Here is a 19,649-nt window from a genome sequence, read left to right as displayed (position 1 = left end):
TATTTCATTATATCACTGTTGACCTCATAGTCTTCCCAACTGGAAGTTTTGCTTTCAAGGGAAGAGATTTTGTGTTCTTTATTTTTGTGTTTCTAACGTCTATGGAAGCACCTTCCATGCCATAAATAGTTAATACATCTTTGTAGGAGTAATTAAACAGACATCACAGAAATAATCTCTTTACAGGAAATGCTGGGGCTCTCTAAAGTACCAGTTACTCAAGCAACACGTGGTCCTCAGGTACAGCAGCCACCTCCTTCCAATAGGTAATAAATATGTCAAAAAGAACTTCACAGTTTTACAGTTGATACATCTGTCTTCACCCTTAACTTGAACACAGGCCTTCAGTGATCCAATACCGTTAAATATTTTTAGGAATATAAATACTGAATTAGTATACTTTTTAAAGAGTTGTAGTAACATCACATTGCTGAAATGGTTGGTTTTTCATTATGACAATGTAAGGAGTTACTTTAGTTTTGATATAGTCTTTAAAATTTTTTTTTAAATATTGGAGTATAGTTGTTTTTTTTTTTTAACTTTATGTGGGGCATTTTATTTATTTATTTGTTTGAATGGTACTGGGTCTTTGTTGTCGCACGGACTTTTCTCTAGTTTCTGTGAGCGGGGGTTCCTCTTCAGTTTCGGTGCAAGGGCTTCTCACTGTAGTGGCCTCTCCCATTGCTGAGCACAGGCTCTAGAGTGTACGGGCTCAGAAGTTGCGGAACACGGGCTCAGTAGTTGAGACTCACAGTAGTTGAGACTCGCAGGCTCCAGGGCACAGGCTCAGTAGTTGTGGCATAGGGGTTTAGTTGCTGTACAGCATGTGGGATCTTCCTGGATTCGGAATCAAACCTGTGTCTCCTGCATCGGCAGGCAGATTCTTTACCACTGAGACACCAGGAAGGCCCCTGGAATATAGTTTTGATATATTCCTGATTTTCTGTTTTTAAGTTCAAAAAATTTTATTTTTGTGCTTGAGGGCAGCCAAGCAAAAATAGGTCCCCATAAGCTTTTAATTTTGCCTTCTTAGTTTTGTGGGTAGCTTTTTCTGCTAAACTTACTAATCAGAGATGGTATTAGTAAAATTGAGTTGATGTGTCTTCTCATAATTAATTCAGTAACTCTAAAACTTACTAGATTGGTAAATGGAAGATGCAGTCCCAAAGTAATACTTGGTTTGAGTGTTCTCTTTACAGTAATTGTACTCACTGAGTTCCTCAGCAGTAGACAGCATCACTTGGGAACTTACTTGAAATGCGAATTCTTGGTCACCACCCCAGACCTACTGAAACAAAACCCTGGAACCAGCAATCTGTGTCAGTACAAACCCTCTCACCGATTCTGATATACACAAAAGTTTGAGAACCATTTGGTCTGCCTTGTATTCAGCTTCTTTTTCTGTTTTTAAGAAAGTGGACAATTTGTTTCTTAAACCTTCACCCACATTTATCAATGGCTTTTTATTTTGTTCTGTTTTGTAGATTCTTACAGCCAGTACAGAAGATAGACATGAATCTCACAGACCTTCTGGGAGAGCTTCAGCGAGACCCCTGGCCTGTACCACAGGGAAAGAGACCTTTGCGTTCCTCTGGGGTGGCACTTTCCATAGCTGTAGGACTCCTTGAGGTAGTGACAGTAACTTTATTTTGGAATGTAAATACGTACATGTGTGTATGGACTGGTATGCACAAGATGATGCTGGGTGGAAAAATCAGGTTACAGGATAGGACATACATGATTTTGTTTAAAGTTTGATCTGTGGTGTATCCTTTTGTGTATAGAGAAGCTTCTGGAATGATGTTTACCCAAATATTAAGAGTGGCAGGATAAGGAGAATTTTATGAAATACAATTTGAAAATTTTAAACTTGACATATCTTAGCTTTATCTTAATAATTAGAAGAGTTTTTGTAAAAAAAAGTTTTTTTTTTTTTTAAGTTTGAAATGTTACTAGAAAAGTTTCAAAGGACTTTTTTCTCTGAACTATTTGTGATTAAGTGATGTTCCTAACTCCTTGAATACTTTAGCTGTATTTTCTATAAACTAAGATATTCTCCTACATAACCACAATACAACTTTTAAAATCAGGTTTTAAAATATGTGATATATATATATCAGTATATATACACTGATGTTTTATACAATACATGACACTGATGTATTGTTGTGTTGTTGTTGTTCATTTGTAAGTTGCATCTGACTCTTTGCGACCCCATGGACTGCAGCACACCAGGCTTCCCTGTCCTTCACTGTCTCCAAGAGTTTGCTTAAATTCATATCCATTGAATTATACAATACATAACACAGATATATTACTGCCATCTAATTCTCAGAACTCATTCGAGTTTCACTGATTATCTCAATAATTTTTTTTGCTTAAAAGGTTTAATTCAGAGGCATGTAGTGATGGGCTTCGCAGGTGACGCTAGTGGTAACGAACCTGCTTGCCAATGCGCAAGACATAAGAGATGCAGGTTTGATCCCTGGGTCGGGCAGATCCCCTGGAGAAGGGCATGGCAACCTTCTCCAGTGTTCTTGCCTGGAGAATCCCGTGGATAGAGGAGCCTGGTGGGCTACAGTCCATGCGGTCATAAAGAGTTGGACACGACTGAAGCAACTCAGCATGCATGCACGCACATGTAGTGATTATGTCTGTTTAGTCTCCTTCACTCGAGTACATTTCCTCAGCCTTCCTTTGCTTTCATGACCTTGGCATGTTGGAAAATTCAGGCCAGTATATAGAATGTCTCTCAAATTAGGTTTGTCTTGATGGTAGACTCACAATTAGATTGAGGTCTTGCATCATTGGCAGGAAGATCACAGAAGTAATGCTCTGTTCTTTTTATAGCCTATCAGGTGACACATGATTTTCATTTGCCCCATTATTGATGATGATCACTTTGATCATTCATTAAAATGTGTCTGGCAGAAGTCTCCACTGTAAAATTACTCTCATTTCTCTTCCCTTTATGATTAATAAACGTTAGATGGTGAGGATCTTTAAAACTATGAAAATATCCCATTCCTCATTAAACTTTCAATTTACTCATTTATTTATTAATATCACTGTGGGTTGATGGTCTCCTGTTTTATACGAGTTATAGTCTGTTACTTTCAGTTTTGTTTTTCTTCTAACTTTCTAGTTTGACATAATTCCAAACATAGGAAAAGTCATGAAAATCGTTCAAAGAATTCCTTTATATCTTTTAACCAGATTCCTCAAATGTTAACATTTATTGCATTTGATTTGTCCTTCTCTCTCTAGATATTTATATAGATAGTGAAACCATTTGAAAGTCAGTTATAGCCATATCCCTTTACTTCTAAATATTTTAGTGTGTATTTCTTAATTACACAAGAACATCCTTTTGTAATGCAGCTCATTCAACAGTTATGAGATTAACATTGATAGAACACTATTTTCCAAATCTTTAAGCTTTATTCACATTTCACCAGTTATCCTAATCTTAACTCTGTATTGTATTCAGTTGTTGTGTCTCTTTAGTGTCCTTTATTCTAATAGTTCCTCAGTTTTTCTTTGTGTTTTGTGACATTAATATTTTTTTAAGAGTACAGTCTAGTTATTTTTTTAATTTTAATTTTGAAATTTTTAATTGTAGGACAATGGCTTTATAATTTTGTGTTAGTTTAGGCTAGTTATTCTGTAGAATGACTTTCAATTTGGGTTTATCTGATTTTTTCTCATGAGTAGATTGAGCTTTTGCACTTTTGGCAGGAATATTGAAAAAAAAAATGCAAATACTGATTTGCGATCTGCTTAGTGCAGCATCTCAGGAAGTCCATGATGTGACGTTAACTTATTTTATTACTGCTGGTTTACTTAGCTTTGATCACTTGGTCAAAGTGGTTTCAACCAGGTTTCTTCACTGTAACGTTATATTTTTCTCATTGTAAGTATCTAGTCCCATCACTTCATGGGAAATAGATGGGGAAACAGTGGAAACAGTGGCATACTTTATTTTTTTGGGCTCCAAAATCACTGCAGATGGTGACTGCAGCCATGAAATTAAAAGACGCTTACTCCTTGAAAGGAAAGTTATGACCAACCTAGATAGCATATTCAAAAGCAGAGACATTACTTTGCCAACAAAGGTCCGTCTAGTCAAGGCTATGGTTTTTCCTGTGGTCATGTATGGATGTGATGTGAGAGTTGGACTGTGAAGAAGGCTAAGCGCCGAAGAATTGATGCTTTTGAACTGTAGTGTTGGAGAAGACTCTTGAGAATCCCTTGGACTGCAAGGAGATCCAGCCAGTCCATTCTGAAGGAGATCAGCCCTGGGATTTCTTTGGAAGGAATGATGCTAAAGCTGAAATTCCAGTACTTTGGCCACCTCATGCGAAGGGTTGACTCATTGAAAAAGACTCTGATGCTGGGAGGGATTGAGGGCAGGAGGAGAAGGGGACGACAGAGGATGAGATGGCTGGATGGCATCACTGACTCAATGGACATGAATCTGAGTGAACTCCGGGAGTTGGTGATGGACAGGGAGGCCTGGCGTGCTGCAATTCATGGGGTTGCAAAGAGTCGGACATGACTGAGCGACTGAACTGAACTGAATGGGGAGATTCCTTGTGTACTCATCAAACTTTTACCCAGTAGTTTTAGCGTCCATTCTTGATTCTTGCTTGATCAATTATTATTGAGGGGGGCTAAATAGTGACTTTCTAATTCCATCATTTCTTCTACATTTATTGACTTTCTACTTGAGTGTTCTGTTCTTCATTTATGTTTATATCAATGTGAATTCTTATTTCATCCAATGGATTATATTCCTTTACTGACATTATTTTTGTTTTGAAACTCAAATTGTCCAGATTTTGCAATGGGAGCCCTTTCAAGCTGGCTCCTGGGTCCTTGTTATATGTCCTCATCACTGTTTGAACATTAACTTGCTTTCTAGTATAGTAAGATGCTCATCTTACATGTTCCCTGCCCTTGACCTGAAGTTGGCCATTTAGAAGCCCTGGTTTCTTTTAGCTCTGTTTCTTTTGGAACATGACCATGCTTCTACTTCTGCTTTATTGACTATTCCAAAGCCTTTGACTGTGTGAATAACAACAAATTGTGGAAAATTCTTAAAGAGATGAGAATACCAGACCACCTTACCTGCCTCCTGAGAAATCTGCATGAAAGTCAAGAAGCAACAGTTAGAACCAGACGTGGAACAGCAAACTGCTTCCAAATTGGGAAAGGAGTGCATCAAGGCTGTATATTGTCACCCTGCTTTTATTTAACTTATATGCAGAGTACAACATGCGAAATGCTAGGCTGGATGAAGGACAAGCTGGAATCAAGATTGCCAGGAGAAATATCAATAACCTCAGATATGCAGATGACATCACCCTTATGGCAGAAAGTGAAGAGGAACTGAAGAGCTTCTTAATAAAAGTGAAAGAGGAGAGTGAAAAAGTAGGCTTAGAACTCAATATTCAGAAAACTAAGATCATGGCATCTAGTCCCATCACTTCATGGCAAATAGATGGGGAAACAATGGAAACAGACTTTATTTTTTGGGGCTCCAAGATCACTGCAGATGGTGACTGCAGCCATGAAATTAAAATATGCTTGCTCCTTGGAAGAAAAGCTATGCCCAGCCTAGACAGCACAGTAAAAACCAGAGACATTACTTTGCCAACAAAGGGCCATCTAGTCAAAGCTATGGTTTTTCCAGTAGTCATGTATGGATGTGAGAGTTGGACTAAAAAGAAAGCTGAGTGCCAAAGAACTGATGCTTTTGAACTGTGGTGTTGGAGAAGATTCTTGAGAGTCCCTTGGACTGCAAGAAGATCCAGCCAGTCCATCATAAAGGAAATCAGTCCTGAATATTCATTGGAAGGACTGATGCTGAAGCTGAAGCTCCCATACTTTGGTCACCTGATGTGAAGAAGTGACTCATTGGAAAAGACCCTGATGCTGGGAAAAATTGAAGGCAGGAGACAGAGGATGGATGGTTGGATGGCATCACTGACTTGATGGACATGTTTGAGCAAGCTCCAGGAGTTGGTGATGGGCAGGGAGTCTGGCATACTGCAGCCCATGGGGTCGCAAAGAGATGGATACAACTGAGTGACTGAACTGATGGTTCATGTGCTCACTGTTACTAGAATGTCATTGCTTTTATGTCCTAGTGAATAGAGCTAAGAAGCAGATATGTATAAGAAGAAGATAAGTATGTATGTTTCCCTTTCTCTCTATAGCTATATATTTATATATATACACACATACCCATATAATTAAGTGTATGTGTGCATATATTTACACGTATATCTACATTCCCCTGCAAACATCTATGTCTATCTCTATTACAACCATAAACACTATATATATTAGAAACCAAGATTTCTTTCAAATATATCTAATTCCAATTTAGTACCACAGGATTTATTCTGTCCTTCCCACTTTGCATATTTGTAATTCCTTTGACCGTGAGAAGCTGGCTGTGACTATTTAAAATATATTTACTTATTTGCTCAGTCTTAGAATACAGATAGACTAGTTTTAGAATTTTTAGCTCAGATCTCTGTGAAAAAGCCTAGGAGTTAGGGCTCAATGTTTATTTAACATTCTGAGGATATATGAGACAAAATACACTATACTCAAAAGTGAACTGGGTTAGTTATCCCCATCCTCCCCCCACTTCATGTGGTTATGTTTTTGATTTGTTGCACATTCTGTACATTTCTTTTTAAAAAATCCCATTCCTCTTTTGCGTGTGTGTATGTATAGTGAAACATTAACATGCCTCCAAATCAAAGTTGTACAAAACTATATGTTGAGAGTAGTGTTAGTCCCTTTGTTGTATGAAATTTGTCTTCTAGTAAATTTCTTAAGAAGATGTAAGGGTACAGAATTTCATAAACTGTCTAATGTTTGAACACTTCTTCTGTGGCTTTTTTTATAGTTGAAGGATAACTTGGCAGGATATAAAAAGCCTTGCTTCTCACTTTCTTTCTGGTAGTTTTTGAAAATGATGCTCCATTGTTTTCTTGCTTTGATGATTTTGAGAAGACTGATGCCAGTCTAATTCTCTTGCCCATGTAAATTATTTGATCATTTTGCTTGGAGGTCTTGAGGAATTTATCTTTATTATCTTAATAGCATTATTAGAATGTCTTGTGGGTAAATATTCTCTAGTGTCTGGTGATCCTTTTTTATATGTGTATTCAAATCTTTTGTTTCTATAAAGTTTTCTTGTATCATAGTTTTAAGTATTAGTTTTTTAACTGTTTTATCTTCTTTAAGAACTTCAGTTACACATAAATTGGATCTTTGCCTGTTTTCCATTTCAGCCACTTTGTCTCTGCTCTCTTACTCTTTACTTAGTTTTTATGCTCTTGGGTATTTTCTTGCTTTTCTTCAGTTTCCTTTAAGTTTTCATTTGAGTCTGGCAGTTGTTCTGTGCTGGTTGCTAGCTCCCTTCTTTCTTCCCTCTACTTTTCCCCAAACTGCCCTTGCTCTGTGTGAAGGTTTGCATGGGAGATAGCTCACTGGGACTTAGTGTTTATTTTTTTCCTTATAAGTAATTCAAAGTTTAAATGTTTTTTGTGTTCTAGTTATGAAGATGTGCGGTTTGTATACTTTTATTTGTTCTTCTTTACTGATGTTTCAGCTTTACATGATTGGTATTACATCAGCAAGATGATACCCAGGATGAAAAGAGTATTTTTATTTATTAACCTAATTTAAGAAAGTCATATAAGTAATAAGTATACCTAATAAGAACATTCCAACAATATATAAGGATATATGAAAATGAAAATTAAAAGGCAATTTTCCTTGCTCTTCCCTAGATTTGTTAAGTATGTGATTTTTAAAATTATTATTAAAGTTTATATCACTTACATTCTTTTCTGCACTTGATCTTAGCCAAAAGCCCGAGAAGTGATATATTCTTTTCTGAATGTAATGAATAAGTAGCTTGAAAATGCACTCTGTATTTTTTTTTCAATAACTGCTTATAGAAATTAAAAATAAAAGCATTTTGAATATGATATTATTTATTTGTGGAACAAATAGAGTGCCCTGTTTTCTTCTTCTTTCCCTACTCCTTCCTGTCTGTACTAGTTAAGAAGGAGGAACAACCTTGCTTATAGGGATCAGGTTTATAGATAATTTTAAAATTAGGAAAAAAAAATAAAATTAGAAAAACATGGCCATTAGAATAGAATTTCAAAAGAAAGATATATCTTGTGTTTAAATTTTGTTAAACATTTGATTGTTCTTGAAATATGTGTGCTTTCCTGTTGTTTAGAAAGAATATATCAAAATTCAGTATCAGAAATGTGTATCCATTTGTTTCCCTTTAAACTCTTCTCATGGGTTACTTTTTCCTAATAGTGTACTTTTCCCAACACTGGTGCTCGTATCATGATGTTCATTGGTGGTCCAGCCACTCAGGGGCCTGGAATGGTGGTTGGAGATGAATTGAAGACACCCATAAGATCATGGCATGACATTGAAAAAGACAATGCCAAATATGTCAAAAAGGGAACTAAGGTAAGTTTGATTTTTAAGTCTTTTTGCCTTATTAGAAAAATTCATTTGGTGAAGAAGGAGGAATAGAATTACTTGATGATAAATCCGATATTGTGATGATCCTATAGCTGCCATTCAGAATTAGAGAAATAGTCTTTTTTTCCTTGATAACTTAGGGTATTTTTTTTCTGGTTTTAAATATTTAGAAACTTAATTTTGTTGTTTAGTTGCTCAGTTGTGTCCGACTCTTTGCGACCCCATGGACTGCAGCACGCCAGGCCTCCCTGTCTATTACCAGCTCCTGGAGTTTACTCCAACTCATGTCCATTGAGTCAGTGATGCCATCTGACCATCTCATCCTCTGTTGTCCCCTTCTCCTCCTGTCTTCAATCTTTCCCAGCATCAGGGTCTTTTCTAATGAGTCAGATCTTAGCATCAGGTGGCTGAAGTATTAAAAATTTAATATTTTTAAATTTAATTTAATTTAAATATTAACTTTTTAATTAAAAACTTAATAGTGGACACCAGTAGGTGTCTCTTTAAAAATTAATCCTGGGAGAAAACCTGTGTGTCTTTTTAATATTCACGTTAAAGAATGTCTTTCCCATAAGGAAGAATTTCTTAAATTTTCCTATTTCTCATTTCCAAGAGGCTGCCCTTTAGATGTGAATATTATTCGTAATTTGAATAGTCCATCATTTTCTCATGAGTTGTTCTCTGTTCATGAAACTTCAGTTTTACCTGGGTTTGTGTCAGTACATTTTTACTACTTTTGATTCTTGACACCCTTGTATTGGTTCTGCTTGTTAATTCCCAACCAACACCCTTTTAAAAAAGTTCTCTAAAGTTTACAATTTTAGTTTAGTTGTGCTGTATTGTCTCATGGTTTTTTTTTTTTTTTTTGGTAGTCATTATTCAATTTTTAGTGTGTAGTTAATAACAGATAATTTTTGTTACTATTAATGGATACTATTTTCCTGACACCTAATTTCCCTTTTGAGCTTGGAATATTTCTTAGAGCTATAAAAAAAGTTTTGTATTTGTTTATCTTAACGATTTTGTTATTGTCTCTCTATTTTTGATGTTACTTGGGTATAGATTTAGCCAAGAAAAAGTTCTGTGTTGATTCTTCTATTATTTTTATGTATGAAGAGCAGGATGTTCCCTATGCTTTTCTTCAAGGTTAACTTGATTGAGGAGTTTAGAAAGAATTAAAGAATGTGAAAGTGCCAGACTTACTAGAATTTATTGTATTATTTTATGAGACATTATAGAAAATTAAATTAGGACAAATCCCATTTACATTATTATGGACTCTGAACATTTCTTAGATCATCTTGATCTATTGATGGTGAAAGAGTTATAGGATGATGAAGTTTGTACATTACTTTGATTTGGTCTTGAAACTTCTGTTGTAGCATTTTGAAGCATTGGCTAATCGTGCTGCTACCACTGGTCATGTTATCGATATCTATGCATGTGCATTAGATCAGACAGGTCTCCTGGAGATGAAGTGCTGTCCTAACCTTACCGGGTATGTATTCACATTTTTATAAGTTTTGCAATTATAAACTAATAATGAGAGTTTACAAGTATAAACCAATGACAATTTTGGAAAAAGTAACCGAGTCATCATCCTGCCACTCTAGGGCAACAGCTGTTAAGTTTCTTATACTCCTTTCAGTGATGCTAACTAAATTTTTTGTAAAGTACAGTTAAAAAGGCACAAGTTCTGTTTGAAAAGCTCATCTTGATACTCAACTCATTGTATTTTATTACTTTAGTGGCTTTTGTGAATTTTAATTAACATACCATAAAATTTACCCATTTAAAGCATATAATTTATTTTACTTTCTTTTGGCTGTGCTGCATGGTATGTGGCATGTGGGATCTTAGTTCCCCTACCAGGGATTAAACCAGTGCCCCCTGCATTGGGAGCACAGAGTCTTAACCACTGGACAGCCATGGAAGTCCTTAAAGGATATAATTTATTTTTTTAGTATATTCTAACTATCACCATAATTTAATTTAGGACATTTACATTATCCCAGCAAGAAACTCTGTACCCATTAGCAGTCACTCTCTATTTCTCCTTCCTTCCCCTCCCCTTTCAGCCTAGACAACCACAAAACTACTTTCTCTCTCTATAGATTTGCCTGTTCTTGATATTAGGGGGAAGCCATTTTGTCCTTCACCATTAAGAATAACGTTAGCTGTGGGTTTTTGTAGATGCTTTTATCAGGTTGAATATGTTCCTATCCCTGGTTTGTTGGATTTTACTTTGAGTGAGATGGGAAGTCATTAGTGAGTTTTCGGGAGAGGAGTGATATGATTTGAATAAATGTTTTAAAAGGGTCACTGATTTCAGTTGTCTTCAGCGGTGAGATACAGGAAAAGCAAGTGGTGGAATCACAGGTGGTGAGACATGGTTGGATTTTGGATATATTTAGAAGGTAGAAGATTTGCTGATAGGTTGGATCTGGGGTTTGAGAAACGCAAATGAGTCTAGAAGGATTGTGCTGTTCTTTATTGAAATGGGTACGACTGGGAGGAAGAACAGTTGGGGAGAAGATTAGGAGTTCAGTTCCGAACGTGTTTGGTTTCATATGCCGGTAGACATCCATTGGAGGAGTTGAGTAGGCAGTTGGTTATTAGAACCTGGAAGGCAGAAGATAGGTCTGGATTTATATCTGTAGATATAAATGTGGGAGTTGCCAGAATATTACAGGTTTTTTTAAAGTAGTAAAAGTAGATGAGATTATAAGATTGTGTAATTTATCACTAGGAAGGTCATTGGTGACTTTCCTAAGAGCATTGAAAGTTGACTTAGAATGAATAAGAAAAGGAACAGGAGAGGGGATTGGGAGCAGCTGGTATAGACCAGAACTTCTCAGACTTCCCTTTCACATTTACATGTCAGCTGGATATCTTGGTAAAATGCAGATTCTGGGTTTAGTATGCGTAGGATGGGACTTGAAATTCTGCTTTTCAAACAAGACCCTTGGTGATGCTAATGTTGATGGATCAAGGGCCACACTGACTAGGAAGGGTATAGACAGCTCTTGCATAAAAGTTTGTTGTAAAAGGGAACAGATAATAGGGTGCAGTATATGTTGCCATTAATTTAGGATGCTTAACTAGGTTTAGTGATAACGTAGATCATTATAGATGGTATGTTTACAAAAGTGGAAAATCTGAAAGAATGTACATGCTGACTATAAAATTAGTATGTTAGGTTGTCAAGACTTCTAAATCAGGGTCAGTGTACAAGCTTCAATTATATTTTTGTATACCAGTAACAAATACAGTGGGAGAAGGCAATGGTACCCCACTCCAGTACTGTTGTCTGGAAAATCCCATGGATGGAGGAGCCTGGTAGGCTGCAGTCCATGGAGTCGCTAAGAGTCAGACACGACTGAGCAACTTCACTTTCACTTTCTACTTTCATGCATTGGAGAAGGAAATGGCAACCCACTCCAGTTTTCTTGCCTGGAGAATCCCATGGATGGAGAAGCCTGGTGGGCTGCAGTCCATGGGGTCGCACAGAGTCGGACACAATTGAAGCGACTTAGCAGCAGCAGCAGCAGCAACAAATACAGTAGACCCTTGAACACCATGAATTTGAACTGCACAGGTCCACTTATATGTGGGTATTTTTTCAGTAAATATGCACTGAATTACTACACCATCCTTAGTTGGTTGAATCTGGGGATGTGGAACCGTGGATACAAAGGGGTAACTAAAAAGTTTTACATAGATTTTTGACTGAGCATAAGGGTCTGTGTCCCAACTCTGGGTTGTTCAAGAGTCAACAATAAAGAGCAAACAAAATTTAACAACATACAATGTATAATAGCATCAGAGATGACATAAATAAGGACTTTAGCAGTATCAAAAATAAAATTATTGTTGAGTACTTCTCTGGTAGTTCAGTGGCTAAGACTCCATACTCCCAATGTAGGGGGTTTGGTTTCAGTTCCTGGTCCAGGAACCAGATCCTGCATGCCTCAATGAACACCTGACACAGTCAAATAAATAAATAAATACAATCTTATTAAAAAAATTACCATTGATTAATTATGCCTAATTTAATTTTTGATTGTTTTTATTCTTTTGCCTAATTTAATTTTTGATTGTTTTTATTATTTAAAAACTATACAAAATGTTTATAAATGTTTATATTCATGTTGTTTATGAGTGTATGTGTCCTCTTTTAATTTTTTTCTTTTGCCTAATTTAATTTTTGATTGTTTTTATTATTTAAAAACTATACAAAATGTTTATAAATGTTTATATTCATGTTGTTTATGAGTATATGTGTCCTCTTTTAATTTTTTACTAAAGTTTTTTTTTAATCCCCCATTTAACGGGGGATTAAACGTAAACAGAAATTTTACATGCCTTCCCCTACTTTGGGCTTCCTTGGTGGCTCAGAGGGTAAAGCATCTGCCTGCAATGCAGGAGACCGGGGTTCGATCCCTTGGTTGGGAAGATCCCTTGGAGAAGGAAATGGCAACCCACTCCGGTATTCTTGCCTGGAGAATCCCACGGACAGAGGAGCCTGGTGGGCTACAGTGCAGGGATCACAAAGAGTCGGACATGACTGAGCGACTTCACTTTCCCCTACTTTGCATTTTTTCCTACTTTACATTTTTTACTCACATCCTGGAAATATCTTGAACAATTTGAGGATTAGGGGAACTGACCCTTTGCATAATGGAAAGTCTGAATATAATTTATAGCTGGCCTCCATATCTGTGGTTCTTCCATATTTGCAGTTCTACATTCTCAGATTCAACCATAGTGAATAGTATGGTTCTGTGTATTTACTACTGAAAAAAAAACCACACGTGTAAGTGAACCCATGCAGTTCAAAACCTGTGTTGTTCAAAGATCAATTGTATATTACTCTACTGTGTGGATGTACTGTATTTTATTCAGCTAGTTCAACAGATGATCATCTGGATTATTTCCAATCTTTTATTGCTGTAAAAAATACTTAAGTGAATAGACTTGTGCCTATATTTTGCTTTTTGGTTTTGTTTGCCCAGTGATCTTTGGGATGGATTCCTAACAGTATGTTTGCTGGATTAAGGAGAAAATACATATTTAATTTTGTTATATATTGTCACATTCCCTTGAGTTGGGGTTGCACCATTTTCCATTCCCATCAGCAGTTATGAAAGTGCCTACTTTTCCCACAGTCTCCTCAACAGGATACATTGTCAGGCTGCTTTGCTGATTTATTAGGGTGGAAATGGCATCTTGGATAGTTTCTATTTGACAATTAATGTTTTTTTTAAAACTTAAATTTATAGAAGTACATGGTTATGGAAAAAAATTAACAGTATGTAAGTGCATAAAGTGAAAATGCTCCCAAAGTATCCCTGTATTCTCATTCACTGGGTGTAACACTTAACAGCTTAATGTGGCACACAGAGACCAACACATGCATATACACATACACGTGTAGATGTTCTGTTTGTAAAAATGAGAATGCGTGCCATTAACTCAGCTGTCTGCACTAGCAGGAAGAACTGGGTAACTGGGATAGGAGAGAGACACATGTTCAGTTCGATTCAGTCGCTCAGTCGTGTCCGACTCTTTGCGACCCCATGAATTGGAGCACGCCAGGCCTCCCTGTCCATCACCAACTCCCAGAGTCTACCCAAACTCATGTCCATTGAATCGGTGATGCCATCCAACCATCTCATCCTCTATCATCCCCTTCTCCTCCTGCCCTCAATCTTTCCCAGCATTAGGGTCTTTTCAAATGAGTCAGCTCTTCGCATCAGGTGGCCAAAGTATTGGAAGTTTCAGCTTCAACATCAGTCCCCCCAATGAACACCCAGGACTGATCTTTAGGATGGACTGGTTGGATCTCCTTGTAGTCCAAGGGACTCTCGAGTCTTCTCCAACACCACAGTTCAAAAGCATCAATTCTTCTGCACTCAGCTTTCATAAAATTATAGTCCAACTCTCACTTCCAACACATATGTTACTGTGTACCCATTTGTGCTTTCTGAATTTTGTAATGTATGATGTATAACTTATTTAAAAAAGATTTTTAAAAAAGTTACTGAGGATAAATACAAGTGTTAGGGGCACTCAGGTACCCTCAGAATTGAGATTATTTGTGGGGTAGGAATATTTTCATATAATTGAGTTTTTAAAATTAATGTTAATAAACACATTTGAGGAAATATCTTTAAAATGTTAGTAGTGTTGAGAAATAATTTGCTTTTCTGGTTTTATCACATGGACCCAAGTACTCGCATCACATTGTTTCTTGTTCTTTTCATGCAGAGGATACATGGTAATGGGCGACTCTTTCAACACTTCTTTATTCAAGCAGACCTTTCAAAGAGTTTTTACCAAAGATATGCATGGGCAGTTTAAAATGGGCTTTGGTGGTACGTTAGAAATAAAGGTAAGAGCTAAAACTTGACATGTGTGGTATGTTACCAAGAGAGAAATTTGTAGGCTTGATCATAATTTTAAAATACCATCAATCAAATTCAATATATACTTTAAAAATTGTGGTTATTTTATATTGAAACCTGGAGTTAGAGATTTTATTCACCATAATACTGTTCATTATTAAACATATAATGAAATTTTACTTGGGCATCCATAGGTAATTGTTAAAACAAGAAAAAATCATATAAGTAAAATTTCCTTTGACTCCATTTTTTGTTTAAATAGGGTTTAACTTTTTAAGGCTAGGTATACCTTGTTTTATCATGCTTTGCAGGTACTATGTTTTTTACAAGTTGAGGATTTATGCGCAACCCTGTGTGGAGCAAGTCTGTTAGCACCATTTTTCCACCAGCATTTGCTTATTTTATGTCTCTGTCACATTTTGGAAAGTCTCACAATATTTGAAACTTTTTCATTATTATTGCATTTGTCATCTGTGATTTTTAATGTTACCATTAATACCATAATTGTTTTGGGGCACCATGAACCATGCCCATTTAAGATAGTGAACTTAATCAGCAAATGTATATGTTCTGATCACTCCATCTATCTCTGTCCCTCTTCTCAGGCCTTCCTATTCCCTGAGACACAATAATATTTTAAATTACATCAATTAATAACTGTGCAATGGCCTCTAAAGCATTCAAGTAAAAGAAAGAGTCCCACATCTCTCACTTTAAATCAAAAGCTTACTGAAGAGGGCACGTCAAAAGCCAAGACAGGCCAAAAGCTAGGCTTTATGGCACCATTTAGTCAAGTTGTAAAGGCAAAGGAAAAGTTCTTGAAGGAAATTAAAAGTACATGAATGATAGCAAAAAGAAAGTGAAATAGCCTGATTGTGGATATTTTTAGTAGCCTGGATAGAGGATAAAACCTGCTATAACATTCCCTTAGGCCAAATCCTAATCTCGAGCAGGCCCTGCTGCTGCTGCTAAATTGCTTCAGTCGTGTCCGACTCTGTGTGACCCCATAGACAGCAGCCCACCAGGCTCCCCGTCCCTGGGATTCTCCAGGCAAGAACACTGGAGTGGGTTGCCATTTCCTTCTCCAGTGCATGAAAGTGAAAAGTGAAAGTGAAGTTGCTCAGTCGTGTCCGACTCTTAGCGACTCCATGGACTGCAGCCTACCAGGCTCCTCCATCCATGGGATTTGCCAGTCAAGAGTACTGGAGTGGGTCCTAACTCTCTTCAATTCTTGGAAGGCTGAGAGAGGTGAGGGAGCTGCAGAGGAAAAATCTGAAGCTAGCACAGAGTCAGTTCATAACATTTAAGGAAAGTATGAGAGTGCAAGGGAAGCAGCAAGTGGTAATGTAGAAGCTGCAGGAAAATTATCCAGAAGATCTTGCTAAGATCCATGGCCTGCATAACAGATACTGGGTTAGTTAATGAAGGTAGTTAATTAAAACAAGTTTTCAATGTAGGTGAAATTGTATTCTACTGGAAGAAAATGCCATTGAGAACTTTCATAGCTAGAGAGAAGTCAATGTCTGGCTTCAAAGGACAGTCTTGACTCTCTTGTTAGGGGCTAATGCAGTTGGTGACTGTAAGTTGAATTAAGACTCATTTACCATTTCTGAAAATCCTTGGACCCTTAAGAATCTTCTCTCCATGCTCTTTAAGTGGAACAGCATATCCTGGATGACAGCATATCTTTACCGCATGTTTACTGAATATTTTGAACCCACTGTTGAGACCTGCTGCTCAGGAAAAAAAGGTTCTCTTTTAAATACTACTGCTCATTGAAAATGCACCTGGTACTCCAACAGCTCTGACGGACAATGAGATTCATGTTGTTTTCATGCCTGCTAACCCAGTATGTGTTATGCAGCCCATGGATCAAGCAGTAATTTCAATTTTCAAGTCATATTTTTTAAGAAATATATTTCATAAGGTCATGCTGCCATAGACGGTGATTCATTTGATGAATCTTGGCAGAGAATTCACCATTCTAGATGCCACTAAGAACATATGTGATTTGTGGAAAGAGGTAAAAAATATCAGCCTTAACAGGCATTTGAAAGAAGTTTCAAGCCTCATGGGTCTCTGAGGGGTTCAAGACTTCAGTGGAGGAAGTAATTACAGATATAGTGGAAACAACTAGGGAACTAGAATTAGATGTGGGGAATTAGAGCTAGCTAGAATTAGAAGGCGATGGCATCCCACTCCAGTACTCTTGCCTGGCAAATCCCATGGACAGAGGAGCCTGGTAGGCTCCAGTCCATGGGGTCGCTAGGAGTCGGACACGACTGAGCAACTTCACTTTCACTTTTCACTTTCCTGCATTGGAGAAGGAAGTGGCAACCCACTCCAGTGTTCTTGCCTGGAGAATCCCAGGGACGGCAGAGCCTGGTGGGCTGCTGTCTATGGGGTCGCACGGAGTCAGACACGACTGAAGTGACTTAGCAGCAGCAGCAGAATTAGAGCCTGGGAACTTCTCTGGTGGTTCAGTGGCTGAGACTGTGCTCCCAGTGCAGGGAGCACTAGTTTCCATCCCTGGTCAGGGAACTAGATCCCACATGCCGCAAATAGAAGTTCATATGTTGCAACTGAAAGAAGCCACGTGCCATGACTAAAAGATCCTGCATGTTGCAGTAAAGATCAAAGATCCTATGTGCTGCAACTAGGACCTGGCACAGTGAAATAAATAAATACTTAAAATAAAATGAAGCCTGAATGTGTGACTGAATTGCTACAATCTCATGATGAAGCTTGAATGGAGAAGAGTTTCTTCTTCAGAATGAGCAAAGAAAGTGGGGTTTCTTGAAATAGAATCTACTGGTGAAAATACTTTATAGATTGTTGAAATGACCCCAAAGGATTTAAAGTGTTATATAAACTTAGTTGATGAAGCAGTGACAGAGTTTGAGAGGACTCACTCCAATTTTGAAAGAAGTTCAATTAATGGGTGAAATGCTGTCCGACAGTGTTGCATTCTACAGAGAAATTGCTTGTGAAAAGAAGAGCCATTTGATGCAGCGAACTTCATTGTTGTCTTATTTTAAGAAATTGCCACATATATCCAGAAAGCTCTCATTCAAAAAGGTGCCGATGTGGAGCCCACCAATATGGGGTGCTGACTGTATATTCTTATTTTGCAGACCTCAAGGGAAATAAAGATTTCAGGAGCTATTGGACCCTGTGTGTCTCTCAATTCTAAAGGACCCTGTGTGTCTGAAAATGTAAGTCACTACCTTTTTTTCTAAAAAGAAAATCATTAATTCTCAGGGTAGATTCAATAGAGTCTTGGGCAATATGTAGCATTCTTTCAAAATGACTGTGTGGGCTGCTTTTCAGTAGAACGTGGTTCAGCTTCCATTGGTATACCTCTGTGTGTGGTGGTTCTTTCCACATTCTTCTTTTCCCATCTGTCCCTAAATTAAAACTTCTGTACTGTCTCACTAGTCTTCTATTTTTTATGCCTAAGTTATTCCTTGCCCCATTGTGCCTGGGGGAGAAAAAGCAACTATTATGATTTGGAAAGTTGGAGATTTCTGAAAGTCAAAATTGATTCCCCCATTGTTTTCATTAATAGAGGTTCCATTGGAGTAATTGAATTAGATTTAAGATTTTGAAAGTGAAAGTGAAAGTCACTCAGTCGTGTCTGACTCTTTGCGACCCCATGGACTATACAGTCCATGGAATTCTCCAGGCCAGAATACTGGAGTGGGTAGCCTTTCCCTTCTCCAGGGGATCTTCCAAACCCAGGGTTCTAACTCAGGTCTCCCACATTGCAGTCTGATTCTTTACCAGCTAAGCCACAAGCTGAATTAATTCCTTTCTTTACTATTATTCTATCTAGGAGATGTATAAGGTGCTTTGAAATGGTAGAATCATGTAGCTGTGAAGAAAATGATGGGATAAAATACAAAGTGTGCAATCATCTTTGAAATGACACTTTAAAAATTAATTTTAAGCAGTTTGCATGGTAAAAATTTATATCTAAGATGTTTTCTTGGAAATTAGATGGCTTAAATTACACAGTTCTGATCCGAAGAACCTGTATTCATATATGCGTATGTTAAATCACTATCTCTTTAAGTGGATTAAATCATTGGATAGAAGGATAATGTTAGTTGTAATTACTTCATTAAATTGAGTATACTTGTAATGTCTCCAATATGAGAAACTTATGCTAATACTTTTATAATTTACTTAGCAAGGATTTGAATTAATTTTATTTGTGTGAAAACTGCTTAATTTTATTTCATGGCATATTTATATGATCTTAAAAAAATCTTAGACATTTGACATTTATTAAATTAGTTAGAAACCTGAAGTAAATTTTTTCTCACTGGTTTTTTTTTCTACGTTTCCACCTTTATATATATATGCATATATGTGTGTGTGTGTGTGTGTGTGTGTGTGTGTGTATAAGTAAGTAAATGTTAGTCGCTCAGTCGTGCCCGACTTTGCGACCCCATGGACTGCAGCCCACTAGGCTCCTGTGTCCATGAGATTTTCCAGGCAAGGATACTGGAGTGGGTTGCCATTTCCTTCTCCAGGGAATCTTCCCAACCCAGGGACCAAACCCAGGTCTCCTGCACTGCAGGCAGATTCTTTACCGACTGAGCTACAAAGGAAGCCCATATATATATATATACATATATATATACACACACATATATATAGTGGTAAATTCCCACTCCAGTACTCTTGCCTGGAGAATCCCAT

At 37.2% G+C, this 19,649-nt stretch overlaps 1 protein-coding gene across 2 annotated transcripts in view; it reads left to right on the top strand.

Annotated features, from left to right (window-relative positions):
* SEC23A (SEC23 homolog A, COPII coat complex component) overlaps window positions 1–19,649 on the top strand; it is a 75,309-nt gene that overhangs the window by 24,062 nt on the left and 31,598 nt on the right. For both annotated transcript variants that reach the window (XM_070775490.1, XM_070775489.1), the window contains 6 exons: window positions 187–266; window positions 1,485–1,629; window positions 8,362–8,520; window positions 9,918–10,033; window positions 14,806–14,929; window positions 18,077–18,157. In XM_070775490.1, coding sequence (XP_070631591.1) covers window positions 187–266; window positions 1,485–1,629; window positions 8,362–8,520; window positions 9,918–10,033; window positions 14,806–14,929; window positions 18,077–18,157 — 705 coding nt within the window. The remainder of the gene's footprint in view (window positions 1–186; window positions 267–1,484; window positions 1,630–8,361; window positions 8,521–9,917; window positions 10,034–14,805; window positions 14,930–18,076; window positions 18,158–19,649) is intronic.

The sequence above is a fragment of the Bos indicus genome, chromosome 21 (genome assembly GCF_029378745.1).
Source record: "Bos indicus isolate NIAB-ARS_2022 breed Sahiwal x Tharparkar chromosome 21, NIAB-ARS_B.indTharparkar_mat_pri_1.0, whole genome shotgun sequence".
NCBI lineage: Eukaryota > Metazoa > Chordata > Mammalia > Artiodactyla > Bovidae > Bos > Bos indicus.
Note: the sequence above shows the minus strand (reverse complement) of the source record. Positions and strands in the feature narration are given on the sequence as shown.